The sequence below is a fragment of the Mauremys reevesii genome, linkage group 4 (genome assembly GCF_016161935.1).
Source record: "Mauremys reevesii isolate NIE-2019 linkage group 4, ASM1616193v1, whole genome shotgun sequence".
Classification (NCBI taxonomy): Eukaryota; Metazoa; Chordata; order Testudines; family Geoemydidae; genus Mauremys; species Mauremys reevesii.
This window is the reverse complement of record NC_052626.1, coordinates 98,424,969-98,446,601: the sequence shown is the minus strand read 5'-3', so window position 1 is coordinate 98,446,601 and position 21,633 is coordinate 98,424,969. Positions and strand designations below refer to the sequence as shown.

The 21,633-nt window shown below is 41.3% G+C and overlaps 1 protein-coding gene and 1 long non-coding RNA gene across 4 annotated transcripts in view; one reads left to right on the top strand and one right to left on the bottom strand.

The window, feature by feature from the left end:
- Positions 1-5,951: 5,951 nt before the first annotated feature.
- Positions 5,952-21,633, top strand: part of LOC120404879 — a 74,639-nt gene continuing 58,957 nt past the window's right edge. Inside the window, exon 1 of the long non-coding RNA XR_005598227.1 lies at positions 5,952-6,220. This is a non-coding gene — a long non-coding RNA (uncharacterized LOC120404879). The remainder of the gene's footprint in view (positions 6,221-21,633) is intronic.
- Positions 16,720-21,633, bottom strand: part of SBF2 (SET binding factor 2) — a 599,778-nt gene continuing 594,864 nt past the window's right edge. For all 3 annotated transcript variants that reach the window (XM_039537930.1, XM_039537931.1, XM_039537932.1), the window contains 2 exons: positions 20,191-20,322; positions 16,720-19,884 (listed from right to left, as the gene is read on the bottom strand). In XM_039537930.1, the coding sequence (XP_039393864.1) occupies positions 19,786-19,884; positions 20,191-20,322 (231 nt within the window). In that variant the 3' untranslated portion in view covers positions 16,720-19,785. The remainder of the gene's footprint in view (positions 19,885-20,190; positions 20,323-21,633) is intronic.

Genomic DNA, 21,633 nt, shown 5'->3' with positions numbered 1-21,633 from the left:
GGTAGCAAAAGCCATAATGGGGGATGATTTCCAAAGGCACAAATGGGGGTTAGGTGCCCAGATGCCTTTGAAAATCTAACTGCCAATCACATTCCTGTAAAAGCTATGTATTCTGCTTATCACATACACCCACACAGTGGCGGCTCCAGGCACCAGCGCTCCAAGTGCATGCCTGGTGCGGCAAGCCATGGGGGCGGGGGGGCACTGCCAGTTGCTGTGAGGGCGGCAGTCAGGCTGCCTTCAGCAGCTTGCCTGCGGGAGGTCCACCGGTCCCGTGGATTCGGCGACAATTCGGCAGTGGGTACGCCGAAGCCGCGGGACCGGTGGACCTCCCGCAGGCAAGCTGCCAAAGGCAGCCTGACTGCCGTGTTTGGGGTGGCAAAAAAGCTAGAGCCGCCCCTGCACCCACAGCAGAATATTTCTTATTGACCTACCAATCAAGTCCCTTTTCAGATGGCTTTCAGCTCAAACATGGATCATCAACAAGCAGAAAAAAAAAAGCCAGCTAAAAACTATGCTCCCCTCTTCCTTCCCTCAAAAGACAGGGTAAGTTATAAACTTCCAAAATTTTCTAGTTTTCTTTCTCTATGTTCCTCTTAAAACAGCTTATCTGTTGGGGCTGGTCTTCCAAAACTAAGTGTCCTACTGCCAAGGATAGTAAAACTAAAGAGGCTGGAGGAATAGTTCCAAGGTATATTGCTAAAAGGAATGCAACCACAATATGCCACTGGGCATTAGTTTTGAATGACCAGTTCTTATAACTAGACTTAACAAGTAATATTTCAGCAATCTTCAGAAAGAATTGGGGTGAAATCCCCACCCCACTAAAGTTTAGGGGAATTTTACCATGGACTTCAGCGATGTCAGGATTTTACCCAAGGTATGCAACAATTGAAGTTCATTAAGGAGAGTAGTTAATAGAGGAAACCATTGTTCCTGCGAGAATTACATATTTCCTTGTCCCATTGGTAATTTGGCAAGTTGTTACTCAGCTTCCTGCATCTCTTTCCAGGGTTTGCTACCAACAACAGAAAGCTTCAAGGAATGACATGCAAAAGAGGGCTGAGCAGCTCCTAACATTTTCAGCATCGACACCATCACATTTGAAACTCTTTTGCTACATCTAATAAGATATATTTACAATAGTGCAGACTCTCCCCCTCCACCCTGAGATTTCCACAGTGTTACATGCTCCTGCTGCATTAAGGAGTAGTGGACTGAGCTCTGTGTTCTACCTCTATGCAGGACACAGCCCCGTCTTCTTGTTCTCCTGCTGCCATATAAAGAAACAGCTACAAACTGTACTTGGGAGTTACAAACACCAGAATTACGAACTGACCAGTCAACCGCACACCTCATTTGGAACCAGAAGTACGCAATCAGGCAGCAGCAGGGATAAAAAAAGACAGTAAATACAGTACAGTTGTGATAAATGTAAACTACTAAAAAAATAAAGGGAAAGCAGCATTTTTCTTCTGCATAGTTAAGTTTCAAAGCTGTATTAAGTCAATGTCCAGTTGTAAACTTTTGAAAGTGTCACCATGTTTTGTGCAGAGTTACGAACAGCCTCCATTCCTGAAGTGTTCGTAACTCTAAGGTTCTAGTGCAGCTAGCGAGCGAATGGTGGCATTGTGACTTGAGCGGCAAGTCAACCAGCCTTTCCAATTCAACTACATTAGAAATGAGTATACCCCCAAAGTCTCCACATGTGAGTACTTTCCCCTGATGAATTCTGGGGAAGTTTGGATCTCTGGCTCCACTTTGTGGTTGGACCCACCTCCTAATTTGCATACCACCGTCCTATTTAGTGACATGAAGTAGGACCTTTTTTCGAGGTCACAAAACACCAATTCACTTAATTATTAAAAAAACAAAAAACAAGACAGCAAGACCTTATTGTGCGTCACCAGTTTTGCAATAAATCTATGGCCATGAAAAGAAGTGCAGAACTGATAGTACCTTTCTTCTGCAACACATACAAGAGACAGACAGACTTTGGGAAATAATACAGATAAAAATGCACCAAATCATATTATGGTTTTATTGCATGAGTAATTTGAGTGGACAGTACGGTACAAATATATAAATCTTTCAAATATGAAGACATCACCTTATGAATGTATTTAATATGTTACCCACTCTCAGATGATAGAAGTTAGAGGTGAACAAAACCTACTAGAACATAGAGACCTTACCCCGTGTGAGAGCCAGGGCCCTTTAATCACTCAAGCAGACTGAGATTTTTCCAAGTAAACACACTTAAATAAAAAATCTTTTCTGCAAAAAGACAAGAGGCAGTTGAGATTCTTTGGTTTCCTAGCCATTTGAAAAGCTGAGTTCTTTTTTTGGGGGGTTACTTATGAGGAAAGGCTGAGGGAACTGGGCTTATTTAGTCTGCAGAAGAGAAGAGTGAGGGGGGATTTGATCGCAGCCTTCAACTACCTGAAGGGAGGTACCAAAGAGGATGGAGCTAGGCTGTTCTCGATGGTGGCAGATGACAAAACAAGAAGCAATGGTCTCAAGTTGCAGCGGGGGAGGTCTAGGTTGGATATTAGAAAACACTATTTCACTAGGAGGGTGGCGAAGCACTAGAATGGGTTCCCAGGGAGATGGTAGAATCTCCATCCTTAGAGGTTTTTAAGGTCCAGCTTGACAAAGCCCTGACTGGGATGAATTAGTTGGGGTTGGTCCTGCTTTGAGTAGGGGTTGGATTAGATGACCTCCTGAGGTCTCTTCCAACCCTAATCGTCTATGATTCTATGATTTTAATGGAACAGAAAAGGAATGGGGGGGGGCATAGAGAAAAAACCTATAGTACCTCTGAGCAGCCCTTTCCCCTTAGTGTCTCACACAGCAATTAGGATTCAGATGTGAATAGAGAGGCCATCTTGCTATTCACTATGGTTTCTACTTGTGTCTCAATTCCCATGCCAATATCTGAGATTGCTTCGGCTTTAACAATTTCAACTTGCTTGGCACATGCTGCTTTGCTGGTTTGGCTGTTTTACTTCTTAGGGCAGTGGAACTTTTATACAGAAAATAGTTAAGTGTACTTAGAGGCTATATGAAACGGTCTGGGAAATTGGGATTGGAAGTAAAAAAGAAGCACTGTTGTAATGCAGGAATTTGATGCAGAATTAGGTTTAGCTGTACTTCCTTTCTCGTTTACATAATTTCTGCTCTCTGCTTGTTTTGAAGCATTTCTTGTCCAGAGTCACACACACAACAAAAATGGGCAATAGTGTGGTGCACAACAGCTGCAGGAGCTTTTGGGTTACTTCTATTTCTACAGCACACATAGATTTTGTACTGAGTTTTGCTGGGACTTGGTCATCACTATGAAGATGAAATGCAAAAGAGCCCTTCACTTTTGTTTCAAAGCTGGATATTTAAGGGCCAGTTCCGGAATACTCTCAACACCAACCTAACTCTCTAACAAACATTGTTTCCGTGTTACTTGAGCTATGCAGCTGCACAGCTGATATCTGACCAGCCCCTTTAATAAGAAGCGGGGTCTACAGATATAGTCATGAGATCTTCCCGAAACAGTTGTTAGCTTGTCTATGGAAAAAAGGGAAACACGACATAGTATAGATAAAATGCTAGCTTAATTTCATGCATTCTTTACTGGACTGCATAAAGGAGACCAAAGACAACATAACTCCTGATCTCTCCAATTGCTTTCCCAAGAAGAGCCTGCTCCAAAATTTCTATTTTGAGTGAAGACTCTGACTTATTTTACACAAGACATTGTCCATCTCTTTCCTTCACCTTGTTGAGCAGAATAAACAGCAAATTAAAAAGAGAAAGCCATCAAGTGAGCCCTTAGCTTCCAGCCAATAGGGCTCAATCTTGCAAGCATTTTAGTGTCTCCTGACTGGTGCTCAGTACACTCAACTCCCATTGAACTCGATTGCTCATTTACCATAGTTACAGAAAAGAGAGGCAAGTTGAAAACAGAAATAGCAAATCCTTCAGTGACTGTTTCCAAATACACAATCGGCTGGCATCCGAGCCAGAGTAGAAAGCAACTACACTTTACAAAAGAATGTTACAGCAATGCACCATTTTTTGTACCACCGCTGTTGCAGGCTGTTAGTGTGTTGAACGACGGTCACAGAACGACATTTTCTAATAAGAGTCTCCAGGTGACTGTAATTCTGGGAATCGTGTCACAGCGTCAGACCTTCAAGTACTGCCCTCTGCTGGGGTTCCTTCCATAAGATATTTGGTAACGGACATGCCCAAAAGTCAGTCAGAGAATGGACAAACATACACAAAAATTCACACACACGAAATGGCAGTCTCTACCCACTTCTCAGGAAAGAGACACCAACAAGTTCTCACATCACTAAAGTTTCATCACTTTTACAAAGTGTATTTCATAGCACCAATGTAATCATAGACAATTCGTGTAGCAGCACCACTTACCCAGACTGCCTTCAGACCAGCTGCTGCCTCAGTTTCCCCTCACATTGGTTAGATATTCCAGCCTTCGTGCACAGTTTGGTTGCTGCAGGGACTTAGCCCTCTGGTTGTCAGAAGAGAAAAGCCCACCTCTTCTAGGGTATCAAAGTTCAAATGGACTCCAAATCCACAAGAGTTTTCTGCCCCACCTGAGAGGTGGAGCCCTTCCTTCCTGAGAGGATGTCTTCTTTTTCACAAGAGTCTTCCACCCCTCCCCTGGGCCGTGCTCAGTCTCTCCCACTCCTTTAGAGTGTGCTGACTCACAGGGCTGCTCTTTCTGGACTCAGTCTCCGTCCAGCTTCCCGCCCCCCCAAAGCTAACACAGGGAATGTCTGTCAGAGCCTTTCCATTTTCCCCTCCCTGGCCCTATTTGGAGTCAACATTCCATTTCACTGAGCTCTTGCTGGCCTTTATAACAGCCAGGGGCTCTTCATCCAGCCCTACCGCTCAAATGGAATGCTGCTAATCAGTCACAGGTGGGGCTAGGTGCTGTGACCCCATGTGCCAGGTCCTCATGCCACTCCCTGAAATGTGGCCTGGCTGCCCCTCTCTCATAACAGAGGGGTGGCTGGGCCAAATCTGAATGGTGCTGTGATCCCACGTGCCAGGTCGCAACACCTGGAGTGGGGAGTCTGGCCCAGTCCTGAAGGACAGGAGCTGCAGTTTCCAGGGAAGTGCTGGGCAAACATGCCCTCCAGTCCCCCCATGCTCTCCTCTGCACCAGGCCGGGATTAGGGTTGTGGTGCCAGAATGGAGGCTGCTGCTGCAGGCGGTGAGCAGGGCAAGGAGGTGGCACAGTGTAGTCTACAGCAGGGGTTCTCAACCTTTTTCTCTCTGAGGCCCCCACAATGTGTTACAAAAACTCCATGGCCCACTTGTGCCACAACAACTGATTTTCTGCATATAAAACTCAGGGCCAGCATTAGGGGATATCAAGCAGGGCAGTTGCCCAGGGCCCCACACCACAGGGCCCTCAGTGAAGCTAAGTTGCTCAGGCTTCAGCCTTGAGTGGCAGGGCTCAGGGACCTGGGCTCCAGCCCCATGCGGTGGAGCTTCAACTTTCTGCCATGGGCCCCAGTGAGTAGAGTGACCAGACGGCAACTAGGTCAGGGGGTGGGGAGTAATAGGTGCCCATATAAGAAAAAGTCCCCAAAAACAGGACTGTCCCTTTAAAAATGGGACATCTGGCCACCCTATCAGTGATTCTGATACTGGCCCTGCTTGGCGGACCCCCGAAACCTGATAGCAGCCCCCCAGGGGGCCCCAGACCCCTGGTTAGGAACCACTACAGCACCTATTGAATAGGGAGGCACCACCAATGACCCATTGTTCCCCTGGTTGCAAAACCTTACTCCACCACTGGCTGGGCCTCTTTTTAGTTTATTCCTTCTAGCTGCAGCAGTCCCTGCTTTGGTTACTTCTGTTCATAGGGCTGGAGTCTCTAACAGGTTCCTCTGTGCAGTTTTCCTCCAAGGCCACAAGGTGAGGGGACAAAGGAAGGCAGCACCTGGGTCTTAGTGCCCCCAGAGTTTGTGGGTAAAGTCTCCCCTGTACAGCTCTGGATCCAGGAGGAGCTGGAGGGAGGGGTAGCCCCAGCTGAGCCTTGTTACTTACACACACACACCCACACACACACACACCAGTGCAGCAGTCCCTGCTTTGGATGCATCTGTTTCTACTGGCTGGATTCCCTGGCTGACTCCTTTCTGCAATGCACAAATACTGTGCTTCATCAGATTCAGAACAAACACAGGTAGGTTTGATGTATTTGGACCTTAGAAGGTAGGATCTTGGATTCTAAAATGGGAGTAGTGCTGTAAAGTAGATACGATTCATTAAATGACTGCAGTTCCCTCCCCCATAGTCTATGATTAACCTGTAAGTGTATAACAATATGCGAGCTAAATAATTGTAAATTGAAAGTAACATAATTAGTCCTTCAAAAAGAAAGATTACCCAGCAGGGTTTCATACTAAATTCTGACACTAGTTTATTTTCTAGAATTTATAACTTCAAACACCCAATACAGTGTTTCTGTCTGGCTGAATCATACTGCAAATGCTCATGTGGGAGTGCAACAAGTGCAAAATCCAAACAGAACTCGTGGCTGCTGACTTTGTTTGAACAGAGAAGGGGAGAAAGAACAAATGGTTCAGCAAAGCTTGATATCTGTCAATGTCAAGCTAAACTCTGGATTTCCAAAAAGCCCTGTTATGTGAAACTCCGGAGCATCCCCGGCTCTGATCTAATTGCCACTGAAAGGTTCCCATTGACTACACAGAGCTGAGGGTGCTCATGGAAACTCTGAGAATCAGGTCAGAGGTATCTAAAAGTTGGGTCTCTCAAACCAGAGGCTAAATTCTATTCCTGACTCTGCTTCAAAAGTAAATCACCTGGGGGTGAAATCCTGACTCTACTGAAGTCAATAGGTGTTTTGCTATTGACTTCAGCAGAGGTAGGGTTTCATTCCTGATTCCTAAACCTGTGAGTTAGCCAAAAGATCATACTTCCTCTGACCCTTTAATTCAATACCTGTTGTCAAACTTCTTCACAGCTATGTTTTCCAACTATGAATTGCGTTTCTTTATTCCCTGAAGGCATATGTGAAGGATAATATAAGTACGCAAAACATAGGGCTTGATTCTCATTTCCACTCAAACCCCTTCACACTATTCTGGCTGCGTAAAGGGGAATTAAAGTGGGTGTAAATTACATTAACATCAGCAGTGTAATGGCGACTTCATGTAAATGAGAATGTGGCCCATAGCTTTGCTAAATATCCCCATGATACATCAATGCACTATTGTTAAAAAAGCAAATAAAGATAAGAAAATGGGCCAAGTTTACCATTGGCATAAGCAGGCACAAGTTGGCTTCAACAGAATTACCCCCATTTATGCCAGTGGCTAAATATTTTTAAAGTAAAAGCAAAACAAATATACACCATAAATGCACCATAAAATTGGATAGCTGTTTTGAAATACAGTGTAGATACTTAAACTTCCGGCATGGTCAGCAATATAACTCAAATAACTCAAATCAGAGCATTTAAAAAGAAAACCATATTAGTAGAGTAAAATATTAATATTCCTTCCCAGTATTATAAATCCAGCCAATTGAGCCCATAAGTGTTTTTGACCATGTTAATACTATCTGTAAAAATGCATAAAGTAGTTAATTTATGTATAGAACTCCTTCCAAGAGATAGAAAGGTGAAATCCTTGTGTAATATTACTCTCGTGGAGTGTTTTATTAAAGCAGAAGAGAGACAGAGAGATTTGGGCCCAATTGTTTTTTTTAAAGTTATGGGTGCTTCTCTTTTCATTTTTGTTGCTTCCCTGGGTGTGTACTAGAACAGATCTATTGGCTGCATGGTTCGTGGTTTGAAAAACATCCAAAATACACAATAGGAGGGGTTTGGTTCTAGGAAAACTTGAACGTGCATTTCAGACCCAACATTAGAATTTCCTTCGTAGCTACACATAGGATTGGAAATAAATATATGCACAAGACTGTAACATAGGCATTGCCATTCTAGATCAGATCAGTGGCCTATTGTGACACAGAGGGCTCTTGGGCAAAGGGTCCCTTGTTCCGCACAAGCTCATTACTAATGTCTCAGACCTAACAAATTCACTACACCAAATAAGTCTTGCAGGGTATTTATCTATAGGAAGTAATATGTAAGGAATCCACAGAAAGCTCATAACTATCGAGACTCAATCACTATGAGATGTACGTATGCGTAATATTTAAGGAAGAATATAACTATATTGAAAGTATATTTTTGATCTTGGAGTAAAAGTTAGTCACCAGGGGTTTTTGGGTATGTCTACACAGCAAAGAAAAACCCATGACTGGGCCATGCCAGCTGACTCAGGTTCAGGCTGAGGGGCTATTTCTTGCTGTATAGACTTCTAGGCTCAGGCTGGAGCCTGAGCTCTGGGACTCTCCCATCCCGCATAGTCCTAGAGCAGCATTTCTCAAATGCTGCCACAAGGGTTTTTTCCTGCAGCTAGGACAGTCTCCTGGGCAGAGATGGAGGAGGGGCCAGAAGCTCACTGAAGCGCCCAGAAGCTCCAAGGGTGGGCTTCAGCCCCATCCCCACCTGTCTTCAGCCACGGAGCTCCAGGGGTGGGCTTCAGACCTCCTCCCCTGGCTCAGCCAGAGGCTCTGGGGGTGGGTTTCAGCCCCCCACTTCAGCCTTGGGGCTCTGTAGGTTGGCTCCATGCTCCAGCCCTCCTCCCCTGGCTCCAGCTGTAGGTCTCTGGCTCTGGGTTTCATTAGAGGTGTCCTTACCGGGCGCCGTTGTCAAAAGGCAGGGAGTGGGGTGAGCCTGGGTGCGAGGCCGCAGAAGGGAGCTCAGGACAATGGGGGGGGAAAGAGCAGTGGGGCCTAGGGGGCAGGGGAGGCAGCAGAGGCCGGGGCACCAAAATACAATCTTACACTATTTTTATTGAGTCTTCAAAAACAAACAAAAAAACCAAACAAACAACCCCCCGCCCCCAAAGTACATAAATAAATAACAATGATTTGGACATGGATTTGTGCATATTTATTTGTTTTTTCCTAAAGTTAATTAAGTATTTTAGGAAAATTTGTCAGAACAGCCACCAGCAAGAGTTAGTGGCCGCACTCTGAGACCACCAAACATTTTGTTGTGAGAACCCCTGTCCTAGAGCCTGGGCTTCAGCTCGAGCCTGGAAGTCTACACAGCAATGAAACAGCCCTGCAGCCCAAGCCCTGCAAGCCCAGTTCAGCTGTAGATGTCTAGTTGCTGTGTAGACATACCCAATATGTCTTGGTGATGGCCCATTCAAACAGAAAGGAGTTGTCACTCTCTTCCCTGGTTACCCAGTCATGTAATGCAAGGCTCAATTGTTCAGTGTTACTCCATCCTAAGACTATCAGTGGAAAACCAGAAGAGACAACTGCAAACAATCAAAGCCATTAGGAGGTTAAAAAAAAACAAAAACAAAAAAACAAGGGACAAGGGATTGTCCTATTAATAGAAATAATAGACTGTTTCCGTATAACACTGAGTGGGAAGAGGCATTCTGCATCTATTCACTGAGGAAACATCTTGTGGAGTGGAGGTGTTGTTCATGAAAGTTTGGATGCTGGTTCCTGTGAAGGCAGACAGCTCTGCAACAGACTGAACTTTGGGGGAAAAAACCTAATCTATTAGATAGGAAAGGTTTATTAATAAAATGCAGGCTCTAGTACACATTTTAGGATTTTGTTTTGTATTGTAACCATTTGTTCCCACCACTCTCTTTTTTCTTGTAGAATCTTTCTTAAATAAATCTTTTATTGTAAGTGCTCACAATTGCTGTGTGATTTTACAGGAGCAGAGATTTAAGGTAAAACTAGTAAACTGGTACACTGGTCCTTTGGGGGTAGGGGGTCTGGGATTTCTGTGAGCAGCCAGTATCAGGGGCTGGATATCACAAGGGAATGCTTTAAAGGGACTCTGGGGCTGGGATAGGCCAGAGAAGAGTGTCTGAGTGGCTAACAGTCTGGCGGTGTTAGGGAGCTAACACTCAGTCACCATGAGCAAAGCTACTTCTTGCTAGAGAGGCAAGAGGTAACGAGGTGACTCGCAGTCCTAGGTACCATGAGAATGGACACACCCATATGGCCCCGTATCCCTGTCCTTGACAGTGTCCCACACAAGCTAACATGGAAGAAATTGCAAGAAAGCCCATAGTGAAACTGCTATTGAGAAGGGCAATATTATTACTGTTAGACTTATTCTTAAGGCATCCACTATCCTGGAATATGGGTTCAATTACATATTACTAGCTGACCCACATTTTGAGAAAGTGGAAGGAAGATTCCTACAACAGACAAGCATGTAGCATCTTGGAAATAGCAGCTCCAAATTTGGAAATTAAAGAAGAAACTTGACAGTGTACCCACCTCTGGAAGCTGAAAATAACTTGGTTGTGTCTGATAAAGGGAACTGTGATATTCAACTTGAAATACACTCAGAAATATTAGCAATATTTTAAGTGGTCGGAGTTCAGCCTACCTTTTGTTGGTTTCATGTTAACCTCTTTCCTCTATACTGTTAATCTAGTTTCTAATAGAGATAATAATATGTCAAACCCTGAGAGTGTTTGAAATCCAGACTCAGATCCCAATTTTACAAAATAGCTCCTTATCCTTATAATAGACCAAACCAAAGCCCTTAATCCAAACATCCCTGATCTTTGTGTCACTTATGATTTGCAGCTTGAGCTGGCCACTCATTTCACAAAACTTTTAAAAAAAATTAATGACGACTATTACCTTTCAGCTTTTATTATGCCTGAACAGCTGGAAGTGTTTAGGCACCTTGCAGAAACAAGCCAAGGCAGTCCAAAGAATTTAGAATCTAAATTCAGACATTACAAAACAAGGTCATAAACAAAACAAGGTGCAGACAAGGAAAGGAAGGAAAAGGGTTACAGTAACAAGATAATAGGGTTTCAGTAACAACATAATATAGTTACTCAGAGTGAAGCATGTACACATGAAATCATCATCACCTACAATCCGAGTAGATTAAGGCTAAACAGGCCCTGGATTCCTCAAAACCTGGTTAGACTCTTCCTCCCAGTCCACTCCAAGATACGTGTCTGGGTGGATGGGAAAAAGCTCTCTCTCTCTCTCTTCAGTCTTTGATCATCTTCACAAGAGATGAGCCAGCTCAAAATCACTGGTTTGCTGTTCTGACACCTGCTTCATGCCAGCACCGACTCATTGTTCTGTTTGGGTGCTGATTATCAGGATCGAGGCTTAATCTGTCAGTGGCTACATGAATCTGTCTGCCTTTGATCTCCATTGTCCACTTTCACTCACCAGTGTTGGTAAGAAGAAAAACAGACACAAAAAGTGAATTTAAACTCTGTTTCTAATATGGAATAACTGGGACCACCACATATGTGAGAACACAACAAATTAAAGCCTCCCCCCAAATCCCCATGTTACTCTGACTGAAATTAGTAAAAATCAGGAGGGCTGTAGACATCTGATAAATGGAATGATCACTGTTTTCCCTGTAGCAAGTTTCAGAAGATGGAAGAGAAACTGTGTCTGAGACAGATTATATGTATTAAATATATATGTGTCACTATTTTTAAAAGTCATCAAGTGTTCCTGGCATTGTACAATCAGATAAGGAGACATTGTTCCTACCTCAAGGATCTTATAAGTCTAATTCAGACAGACAAAACAATTCAGGCATGCAGAACACCGGAAGACATTTCACCATGAAGTACACGTCCTGGGAAGGGGGGGAGAGGGGGCTGAGAGGGAGAGGAGAGGAAAGCGGGGAAAGTGGAACAGCTTAGCAGAAGAATTGTGTTTTCAGGAAGTGTTTGAACAGCACAGAGGGAGCATAGGATTGATGCCCTAGGACAGAGGAAGTGCACATTTTTGAATTGACTCCTTTGTTACAACAGTTAATAAAGTTTTGTTGTTTGTAGCCTATAGGCGAATTGCTAGGGTATAGTTTACCTTATTGACAGTGACAATGTTCATTATCTTTGGTAGCAAAAATGTAAGAATCCACGGACATGACAAAAATCTGAGTACATGTATTCTGTGGATTAAAACACATTAAATATCATAGGAAATAGCTGAAGCTTTTTTTTTAAACTTACGCCAACAGAAATGTGTCTGATATACCAATATTTGATCAGCCATGTGGTAGCTAATAGCAGTTGAAATAGCCATTGATGTTCTCTAATACCTTTTTAAAATTAATTTTTCCATGGCAATCACAGCCTGAGTACATAACAAAAGTTTCAAATAAATATTTCCATCAGTAAGGGAGTGAGTGGAAGGAAAAGCTATTTCAGGGTTAAACCAAATGTTTGACTACTGTAGCAACTGCACGTTACATTTTGAGATTGTTACATGACCTTTAGGCCATGTTGACACTGTTAATGTACATTACACACACAGTGGTCAATGACATGACTTTTACATACCATAACTAACTCTTCAGTTTGTTCTTGGCGCTGGTGCATTATCTCTTGATGGGATATTTTCCAGGTTTTCAGGCATTGCTGCATACCCAGACCACAAAAGGAGAGAGACTGGAGGCTTTAATTTGAGTCAGGAGTCTGAAGTGGTAGATTAAAGTCAAGTTAATTTTGACAAATTTTATCAAACATTTTAGATAAGGAAGGGAAGTCAGCTGCTTTCGTGGTACTGAAACATGCCTCAACTTTCTCTCTCCCCCTTGCCCCTACTTGCTGGGAGCCGATTAAAAAAAAAAAAAAAAAAGAAAAGCAACAAGCTACAACAAGCAAAAAACTACAAGCCAAAAACTAACCAACAAACAACTCACAAGCCAATTAAGCCAAAAACAAGCCCAATTTCTGCATTTTTTCATGGATTTGGCATGTCTGGTGTGAATGTTTGCAGAATCGATGTGTATAAACTGCATATTCCATATGGGTGTTGAAATCCAAAGCAGTTCAGTCTTCCTATAAAAGCGTGATGCTGCATCCAGGATCAACTCAGGGGAGGGGAGGTATTATTGTGGTGGAGAGGGGGTCTCTTAATACAGGTTCTGGAACAGTAAAGATGCTGGGGAAAACTGTTGGAGTAGTCATTTAAGGAAGGTAGTGGCTTAACAAAAGAGGGCTTTAAATAAAAGTTTTGCTGTGATAATATTGAGCTGAACACCAAGAAAGAGATCTGTTAAATAACAAAGCAGAATACAGTAGAACCTCAGAGTTATGACCTGATTGGTCAACTACACACCTAACTTGGAACTGGAAGTATGCAAGCAGGCAGCAACAGAGACTTCCCCCGCTCCCAAAGGCAAATACTGTACTGTGTTAAACGTAACCTACTAAAAAAATAAAGGAAAAAATTTAAAAAAAGATTTGACAAGTTAGGAAAACTGTTTCTGTGCTTGTTTCATTTAAATTAGGATGGTTAAAAGCAGCATTTTTCTTCTGCATCATAAAGTTTCAAAGCTGTATTAAGTCAATATTCAGTTGTAAACTTTTGAAAGAACTATATACCATAAAATTTCATCTCTTGCCAAACTGATATACTGTAGCCTTTTGATCACCATCAGTTTTTATCATGTCACTTCTTATTAAACTGACAAAAGGAACTGAAATTGTCTCCTGGAGGACACACAAACAAGAAATATTGGCATCAAAGAGCAGGCACTGGAAAATAGCTCAAGGAACATATCACCTGTTCCCCTCAATGCAATAACATTTTCAATATGCTCCAGGTAAAAGAAGGCACTATAATAGAAGACGGGACAAAACATGACTTCAGATTAGAAACTGTCAGCAATTATTATTTTAGAACAAAGCTCAAGCTGCTGTGAGGGCACTGTCAAAACAAAAGAGCATGTGTGAGACTAATGCAGTGGCTAGAAATGTGGAATATTACTTCAGTTCTTAATAGTGTAAACGTCAAGTTGGGGGGGGTCTGCTTGGAGATCTAACAGTAAATTGAATTACTTATTACATGGGTGAATCTGTATTTCAATCTCATCTTTAGTCCTTTGCTCCTATTCTATCAGGGTTTGGGAACTGTGTAGAGGCAGCGTACTTAGACCATAGATGAGAGAGTCTCTCATTGCTTTGGAAAGACCCTTATGGGTTTCTCAGTAGTGGCAGTATTAGGGCTCAGCTGAGAGCCATGACCGTCAGCTGCAATGATAGTTTTCACATATTAATGGCTGCATATACATTGTGGTTGCCAGGTAAACCATAGATATGTGGAATCTAGGTCAGAACTTTGTTCCATTAGCTCCAAAGAGACAGGCCTTTAGCTTTCAGTAGTAAATAGGGGTTCTGTTTTTTGGCGGTCAGTCGCTAAAGTGTAGTAGTACACATAGATACTAATCACACTATATTACAACCACATGATTCCTATGACAGAAAGGTTTTGGAGGTGTGGGAGTAAAAACAACAAAGGCTCTGGGGGCAGAAGGGGGAAAGTAAAATAGGGGGAAGGCAGAACCATGGTTTGCTGAAACACATGAACAAAATTAATGCTAAAGGGAAATGCTCCATTTTTAATTGCATTTTGTTCCTTTCACATTCATTTACTGGAAAACATTTCCATGACTTCCTGTTCAATCTGCAAACATGGATGAAGGCACCAAATCCTTCTCTACTATGCACAGAGTAGCTTCCCCATAGCCCTTATGCCTTTCTTGGATCCCTGCAACCATCTTGCCAACATCTTCAGTGAATACGCCCAGGAAAAGTTATGGAGGAGCAGCTGCCATAGATCTGTCATCCCCCTCCTTTAAACCATGGAGCCAGAATCCAAAGCCCAGAGCAAGTCTGGATGTGCAGTGACACAGAGGTCACTGCCAGAGAGCAACCTAAATAGAGTTGCTAACTGCCTATCGCTTCAGCATGAGCGCTTTTTCTGTTGGGGTGAGATCCCTTAGCCTTTCTTAAACCAAGAAGTATCCTCAAGGCAGTGGAGGATGCAGTTTAACATCATGCCCAGGACTAACATCCAAAGTAAAGGAGGATTGGTTTGTGTACTGTTTGAAATCAAACATGAAGACATACTAATGTTTGAGCCACATGTATACCAATATTCTACCATCTTGGAAAGTCAAACATAGAAAGGAATTAGGAAGAAGAAATTGTTACTTGGAGTGTCTTCATTTGGCTGTTGAATTAAGGAAGAAATTCAGCACACAAACAAAACGATAATGTGCTGCATGAGAACATGGACACCAAGTTAGATACTGGCTCACACAGTGGCCAAATTCTGGAAATAACCAACACCACATCGGCAACAACCAGAAAGCAGGTGCAATAGTGATACTCAACATGAACTTTAGCATTAACTGGGGAACTGATGCATCCATGTGAGCAGTCTGATTCTTGAAAGCAACCTCAGGGTGATCATAAACAACCAAATATTTGGATGATCATGGATGTGAAAAATGAGAGATATGGCTCAGAGTCCTTACACAGAGTCCAGGGACATTGAGTGAGGAAAAGGCAAGACAACCATATTTGGACAGAATTACAAGATTTGTATGGTGTTGTTAAAATATCAGATACAAATAATTAGGAGTGCAGAATGTGATGCCAGATTTTGAACATCTGGCCCTGCATCTGATAGTTGTTTATATTTTTATTACATAAGTACTGACCCAGAAGTTTGGGATTCCAAATATTGATCATAATTCTGAAGTTCCATAACACGGGACTGCTTATTTTTATTATTAAGGGTTTCTATAATCCTATCCTCCAACTCCCATTGTGTTTGGATATGAAGGAGAGGTTAGTACTGACACAGTTTTGGTCTCCCATGTTTAAGAAGGATGAATTCAAACTGGAACAGGTGCAAAGAAGGGCCACTAGAATGATCCGAGGAATGGAGGGCCTGTCGTATGAAAGGAGACTTGAGGAGCTCGGTTTGTTTTCCTTAACCAAAAGAAGGTTGAGAGGAGATATGATTGCTCTCTTTAAATATATCAGAGGGATAAATACCAGGGAGGGAGAGGAATTATTTCAGCTCAGTACTAATGTGGACACGAGAACAAATGGATATAAATTGGCAGTCGGGAAGTTTAGGCTTGAAATTAGACAAAGGTTTCTAACCATCAGGGGAGTGAAATTCTGGAACAGCCTACCGAGGGAAACAGTGGGGGCGAAGGACCTCTCTGGCTTTAAGATTAAGCTTGATAAGTTTATGGAGGGAATGGTTTGATAGGATAACGTGATTTAGTCAATAGGTCAATAACGTGCGACCACTGGTAATTAGTACCGAGGGTCAATGTTGGGATATTGAAAGTCTTTTTCCTGAGTGTCTGGCTGGAGAGTCTTGTCCATATGCTCGGGGTTCAGCTGATCGCCATATTTGGGGTCGGGAAGGAATTTTCCTCCAGGGTAGATTGGCAGTGGCCCTGGAGGTTTTTCGCCTTCCTCCGCAGCATGGGGCAGGGGTCGCTTGCTGGAGGATTATCTGCTACTTGAAGTCTTTAAATCAGGATTTGGGGACTTCAACAGCTGAGTCAAGGGAGAGAATTATTTCAGGAGTGGGTGGGTCAGCTTTTGTGGCCTGCATCTTGCGGGAGGTCAGACTAGATGATCATAATGGTCCCTTCTGATCTTAAGTTCTATGATTCTATGAATATGAGAGAGACAAGGTGTATGTAGTAAAATCTTTTATTGAACCAAAATATGACATTGGCAATATGACATTCAAGTATCAATGTTCACATGTTCTAAACATCTTTTTTTCAAAAAGCAAGTCACCCTATCGTTTGTTATGGGAGATGGTGTCAGTAGAGAAGAAGTGAGGGCAAGCTACCCCCTGCACTTTAAATATGACCCTTGATAATATGTCTCCCTTCTCCAACAGGCAGGGCTCTTATAGTTGGTAGCAGGGGAGAACTGACACTGCATGACAGAGGAGGTGCTCTTCCATAGGAAAGTGCTGTGAACTCTCCTCTTGCCTGGGTGGGTTTCTCTGTGCTGGGAATCCCCATAGAAGAGTCAGGGATTCCCTCAGCAAAGGGGAGTTCTGCCCACTGCGGGGAGAGGCTTCTATAGCCTGTGTCACTGTGTCTCAACACTCCCTTTTGCCTACTCATCTCTGTTGCTAACCTCCACCAGCTCCATGGCTCCTAAATCTTATGCTACATCAACACCACCATAGCTATCCTGCCCCCACCCCCAGCTCCTCTCTTTCTTGACTCTTGCTGAGGCCAACAACCTCATGGCCTCTGTCCCATCAACCAACATCCGTTGACCCTGCCTCTTCTATGCTCCCATGCCTACCACCCTTCATGCCCTCCCCTTTAACCACATCCAACATTAAACTTTGACATTTATACTTAAAACTTAGTGTGTTTTATTTAGAATTTTTTGATTTAAGTGCATTTTCCATCGATGCAGATGCTAAAAACTGAGATCAACACTTTAAGAAACCTTAATAGCCACACCAAACTCAATTTACAAACCTTACCACCCAAGCTTCACAATACCCAACTAGAGTCACTGACTGCTCACCTCTATAACACTCCTTTTCCATTCCAACTCCTGCACAAATACATATGCATACAGTAAATAAGGACCAAATTCAGATGCACATTTTCAACTCTGACCATTTAATTTCTTATAAACTAGTTAATTTAAATATAAAATTGTATAAATAAATAAGATATATGGCTTTGACATATGGCAGAGTTGTGTTGAGAAACTGTGCAGTGAAGGTTCTGGATTCTTTATACTTAATGTTAATATTTAATGACTAAGTGCAATAATTATGTATTTGGTCTCTGGGAAAGGAATGTAAATTGATACTGAATTATGGATGATACTGTTGCTTTAAATTCAAATTTCCTCGGTTTATAGCATTTTTGCTGATAGATGTTTAACTTTTAGCTAAGTTTTCTCAATGTGCATTTTTTGTATAGGAATATATACAAGTATACACAAATACCCACTCATTTTAATACTAGGTAATTTGGGATTTTGTGTTATGGTACAAGATATAATAAGATCTTTATTCTGTGGGTATTGCACTACACCGATATCTTTCACAGTAAAGGAAGGATTTTTTTTTTAAAAAAGTGTATTTATTACAAGATGGTTAGCATACATAAGTCATGTAACATACATAAAATAGTTAAAATAACCTAGTTACAAAATAAGATGTGTTGTGTACATTTTCAAATGACCTTAAAAACAGTGGGATCAGTATTTTACAAAGTACATATAAAAGTACTTCATATACACAGAAAAATACAAATGTGCAAACACCATTTTCACAGGTGGAGATTTATCAATTGAAAATGCTAAAAAAAAGGTCCTTCATGCCTTTAAAAAAATTCCATATGTAATAAAACAGCTGCATTTCCTATTCTGTGTGCAGTGTGAAATTGAATATTATTTAGTCAAAAAAATGAAAAGTGGTTAAAAAAAGGGGACAAACTATTTAATAATTGATATCCTATAAATGAAGTCAGTTAGGTTAGTCTGATATTAACAATTGTAAGAAGAATGCCTGGAAAAAATCAGAAAATACCAAATCATATATACAAACTCTATGAAATATTAGTTGGATATTTAACATATTAACATTAAAAAAACCTCACAATGTTTTTTATCTAAAGACTCCACTCCATGTCATCACAAACTGTAGCAAATAAAACCTCTAGTAATTTTGGGCTATATATAAAAATAACCCAACAACATTCCTCAAAGATTTTAAGATGAACAAACACAATGTTACTAAATGTAAAAATCTAAAACAGTCTTCCAATTTATGTGCAAAAATGTTTTTAAAGTATCAAATCACATCAAACCAAATTATGTACATATTTAGTATCTGTAAAGGTTATCTAGCTAGCCTTGTTCTGCTATAAATAACTTACCTCTGTCCCGCAAAATGTCTGCATTTCAACTATTTCAGTGCAAGTGTTTGCTTTATTGTTTAGTGCATTTATCATTGTGTTTGTTATTTTTAACTTTACAGTGAGCAGAACAGAACATAAATAAACATATACAACTTTTCAGACTCAGAGATTTTTCTCCTATAAATGTCTTAATTTGGGACCAGTTTCTTCTTGTTATTATCAGCCAGTTTTCTTTCCATTATCCTATTATAATGGGCAAACAGAATACCCAAAAAGCATATTCTTTAGCTAAACAGTGGGAACTTGAAATGCCATACATTAACTGTAAAATTGCAGAAGCCTGATTTAGAGCAAGAGGTTAGAGAGCAGCTAGTAGATTTGAGAAGAAACCTTTTTTTGAAAATTAAGGTTTTGTTTTTTGGTCTTTAAAAATATTAAGTGACATTTGCCAATCTGCTATGCATGTCACTGAATTCACAAACCTAAACTTTTCTTAGAAACTGTAGAAATGTTCTTCCACAACTAGCTTGAAAATTTGGACCACTTTGTTTAAATATTAAAACTCGATGAAAACAGAACACTATTTGAGAAAAAATGTCCACAATTCTAGCTAGACAGTTTTTCTGATGCAACTCTGATTAGAAAAACAGTATTAGAGGGTAGCATATTTCAGTGTGTACAGCAGGCTTATTTAGCTAGGAATCATATTGAAAAGAGTTATATTTCAGGCTAAACAGATTACTAATTTGAAAAGTTCTCCTATCAGGAGAAAAGGAGTAGTTATAGTGGTTATAATACTTAAACAGAGAAGATGCTTCAGCATATAATGAGTATTTATGACTGAAATGAAAGGAAGGTTGCTTGTTCTGTAATAGCATTTCAAAATTTATCTTCTTGCAACATGAACTGCTGAAAGCATTTCTTTTCTGCAGTTGGCAGTGGAATGGTATTCTCTGTTATGCATCTGAAATACAGCTCTGGATCCTGTCCATCCATTGCTGTGCACTCTGTGCATCTTGGGCACAGAAATTATACACACGTTTACTTGTCTTCAGCTGCAAAATGAAAACAGAAGTGTATAAGATAGAAAACTAAATTTAGAAGATACAGCTCAGGAACTTTCAAACTTTCTTTTAAGTTTTGATATCTGAAGCGTTTCATTTTGCTTGAATATACTGATGTTCAGAATTTTCACTTTGGGTTGAGAATGTGGATCACTGGTTAGTTGTGCAACTGCCCTTGATAGTAAGTTAACCTGAAATCTCTCAAGTGACCATCCAGCAGGAATGGCTGTTATAGGAAGAACATAACAAAGGAAGAAAAATCTCTAATGAAGGCCAGCAAAGAATAAGAATACTTACATCAAAGAATGCTTTGTCACTAGCATGCTTTGGTGCACCAATTGTTGGAGATGCAGGAGTCACTGTTTCGACTTCTGCAAGATCAATGTGTCCCTTGCAGCTTGTGTCCTCACCAGAATCATAATACCTCAGCTAGAACACAAAAGGGAAAACAAACCAACCAAATGCAATATATAAACCAACACACAGACAAATGCACTATTTGGGGCCAGAGCCTTGTGCCCGTCCTTTCTGTACCTGGCATAGCTTCTGGAGTTTTGAGAGTGAACAAAAAGTTCTTTTAAGGCTCCTTGTGTGCCCTCATTGTGAGGCACTGGATGTTGGGCTGGTTTTGAGGAGCCACTTGCAAAAGCCTGAGATCTGCTATAAACTGAACAAACTGCTTCTGACTACAAATGGACAGTGTAATAGCTGGCATCATCAGGCAGTAGGCATGTCCAAGCAACAGCTTGTATTGGGAATTGGCAGAGTGCCATCTTGTGATTGTCCAAACTGGGGGAATCCTCATGTGGCCAGACTTGCTGCCTTTATGGCAGCTTTGCACTGTGGGACAAGTGTGAAACTGCCCCAGGGAACGACTCTGATGTGAGGATTCAGGCTATCCTGACATAATACTCCCCTGTGCATTGCTTGGAAACTAATGACCATGTTTTGCACCAAAGAGTTAACAAAAGTTTTTATTTCCTGTATTTTAAATTGAAAGCGATCAGCAAAAACGCAGGTATAATTTAGGTAATTACAGATTACATATAAAACTGACATTTTCCTATACTATACTTAGTGGTTTAATGCAGCTTTTCTACAAAGACACTGTGGTTTCAATGATAACCACTCCACTAAATTACTTTCAGTATTCAAACAATTCCACAGAAGAAAATCTGGTATTTGCATATTAAAAACAACAACCCACCCTTGCACATTGGATGCAAGAAGTATCCCTTTCTTTAAGGAAAGTAAAAATGGAGTCCTTCCAAATCAGATTTACTTCCTTCTGTTGCCCGCCCCATATTGCTTATATGTCTACCTTTCATGAACAATGTTCCATAGGAGATTTGGCTATAGAAACAATTAAAATATTAAAGAGGAACACCTTGTACATACTGGGAGAAAGTATGTCTTCTGCATGGAGGGACACCTGTTTTAATCACAATTAGTTAACATTTTAAAAGATGATATCCTTGTCCACACTCAGGAGAAAATAATGTTTAACATTCTGTTAAGTAAAACCTGTTAACTAACATTTTCTATCACAATTTTCTTCTGTAGACAAGGCCCTACTGACTATTTAAAAGCTAGTCCTTAGTTATGCACCCCTGAGGAAACTTATGTAAATAAAGTCTATTTGCATGAGTAAGGGCTTGTGTGATAATGACCAAAATTATTTAAAGTTCATTAGGCCATAAGTGCCATCACTGAATTGGGTGTGCATTGCAAGCAGGGTTC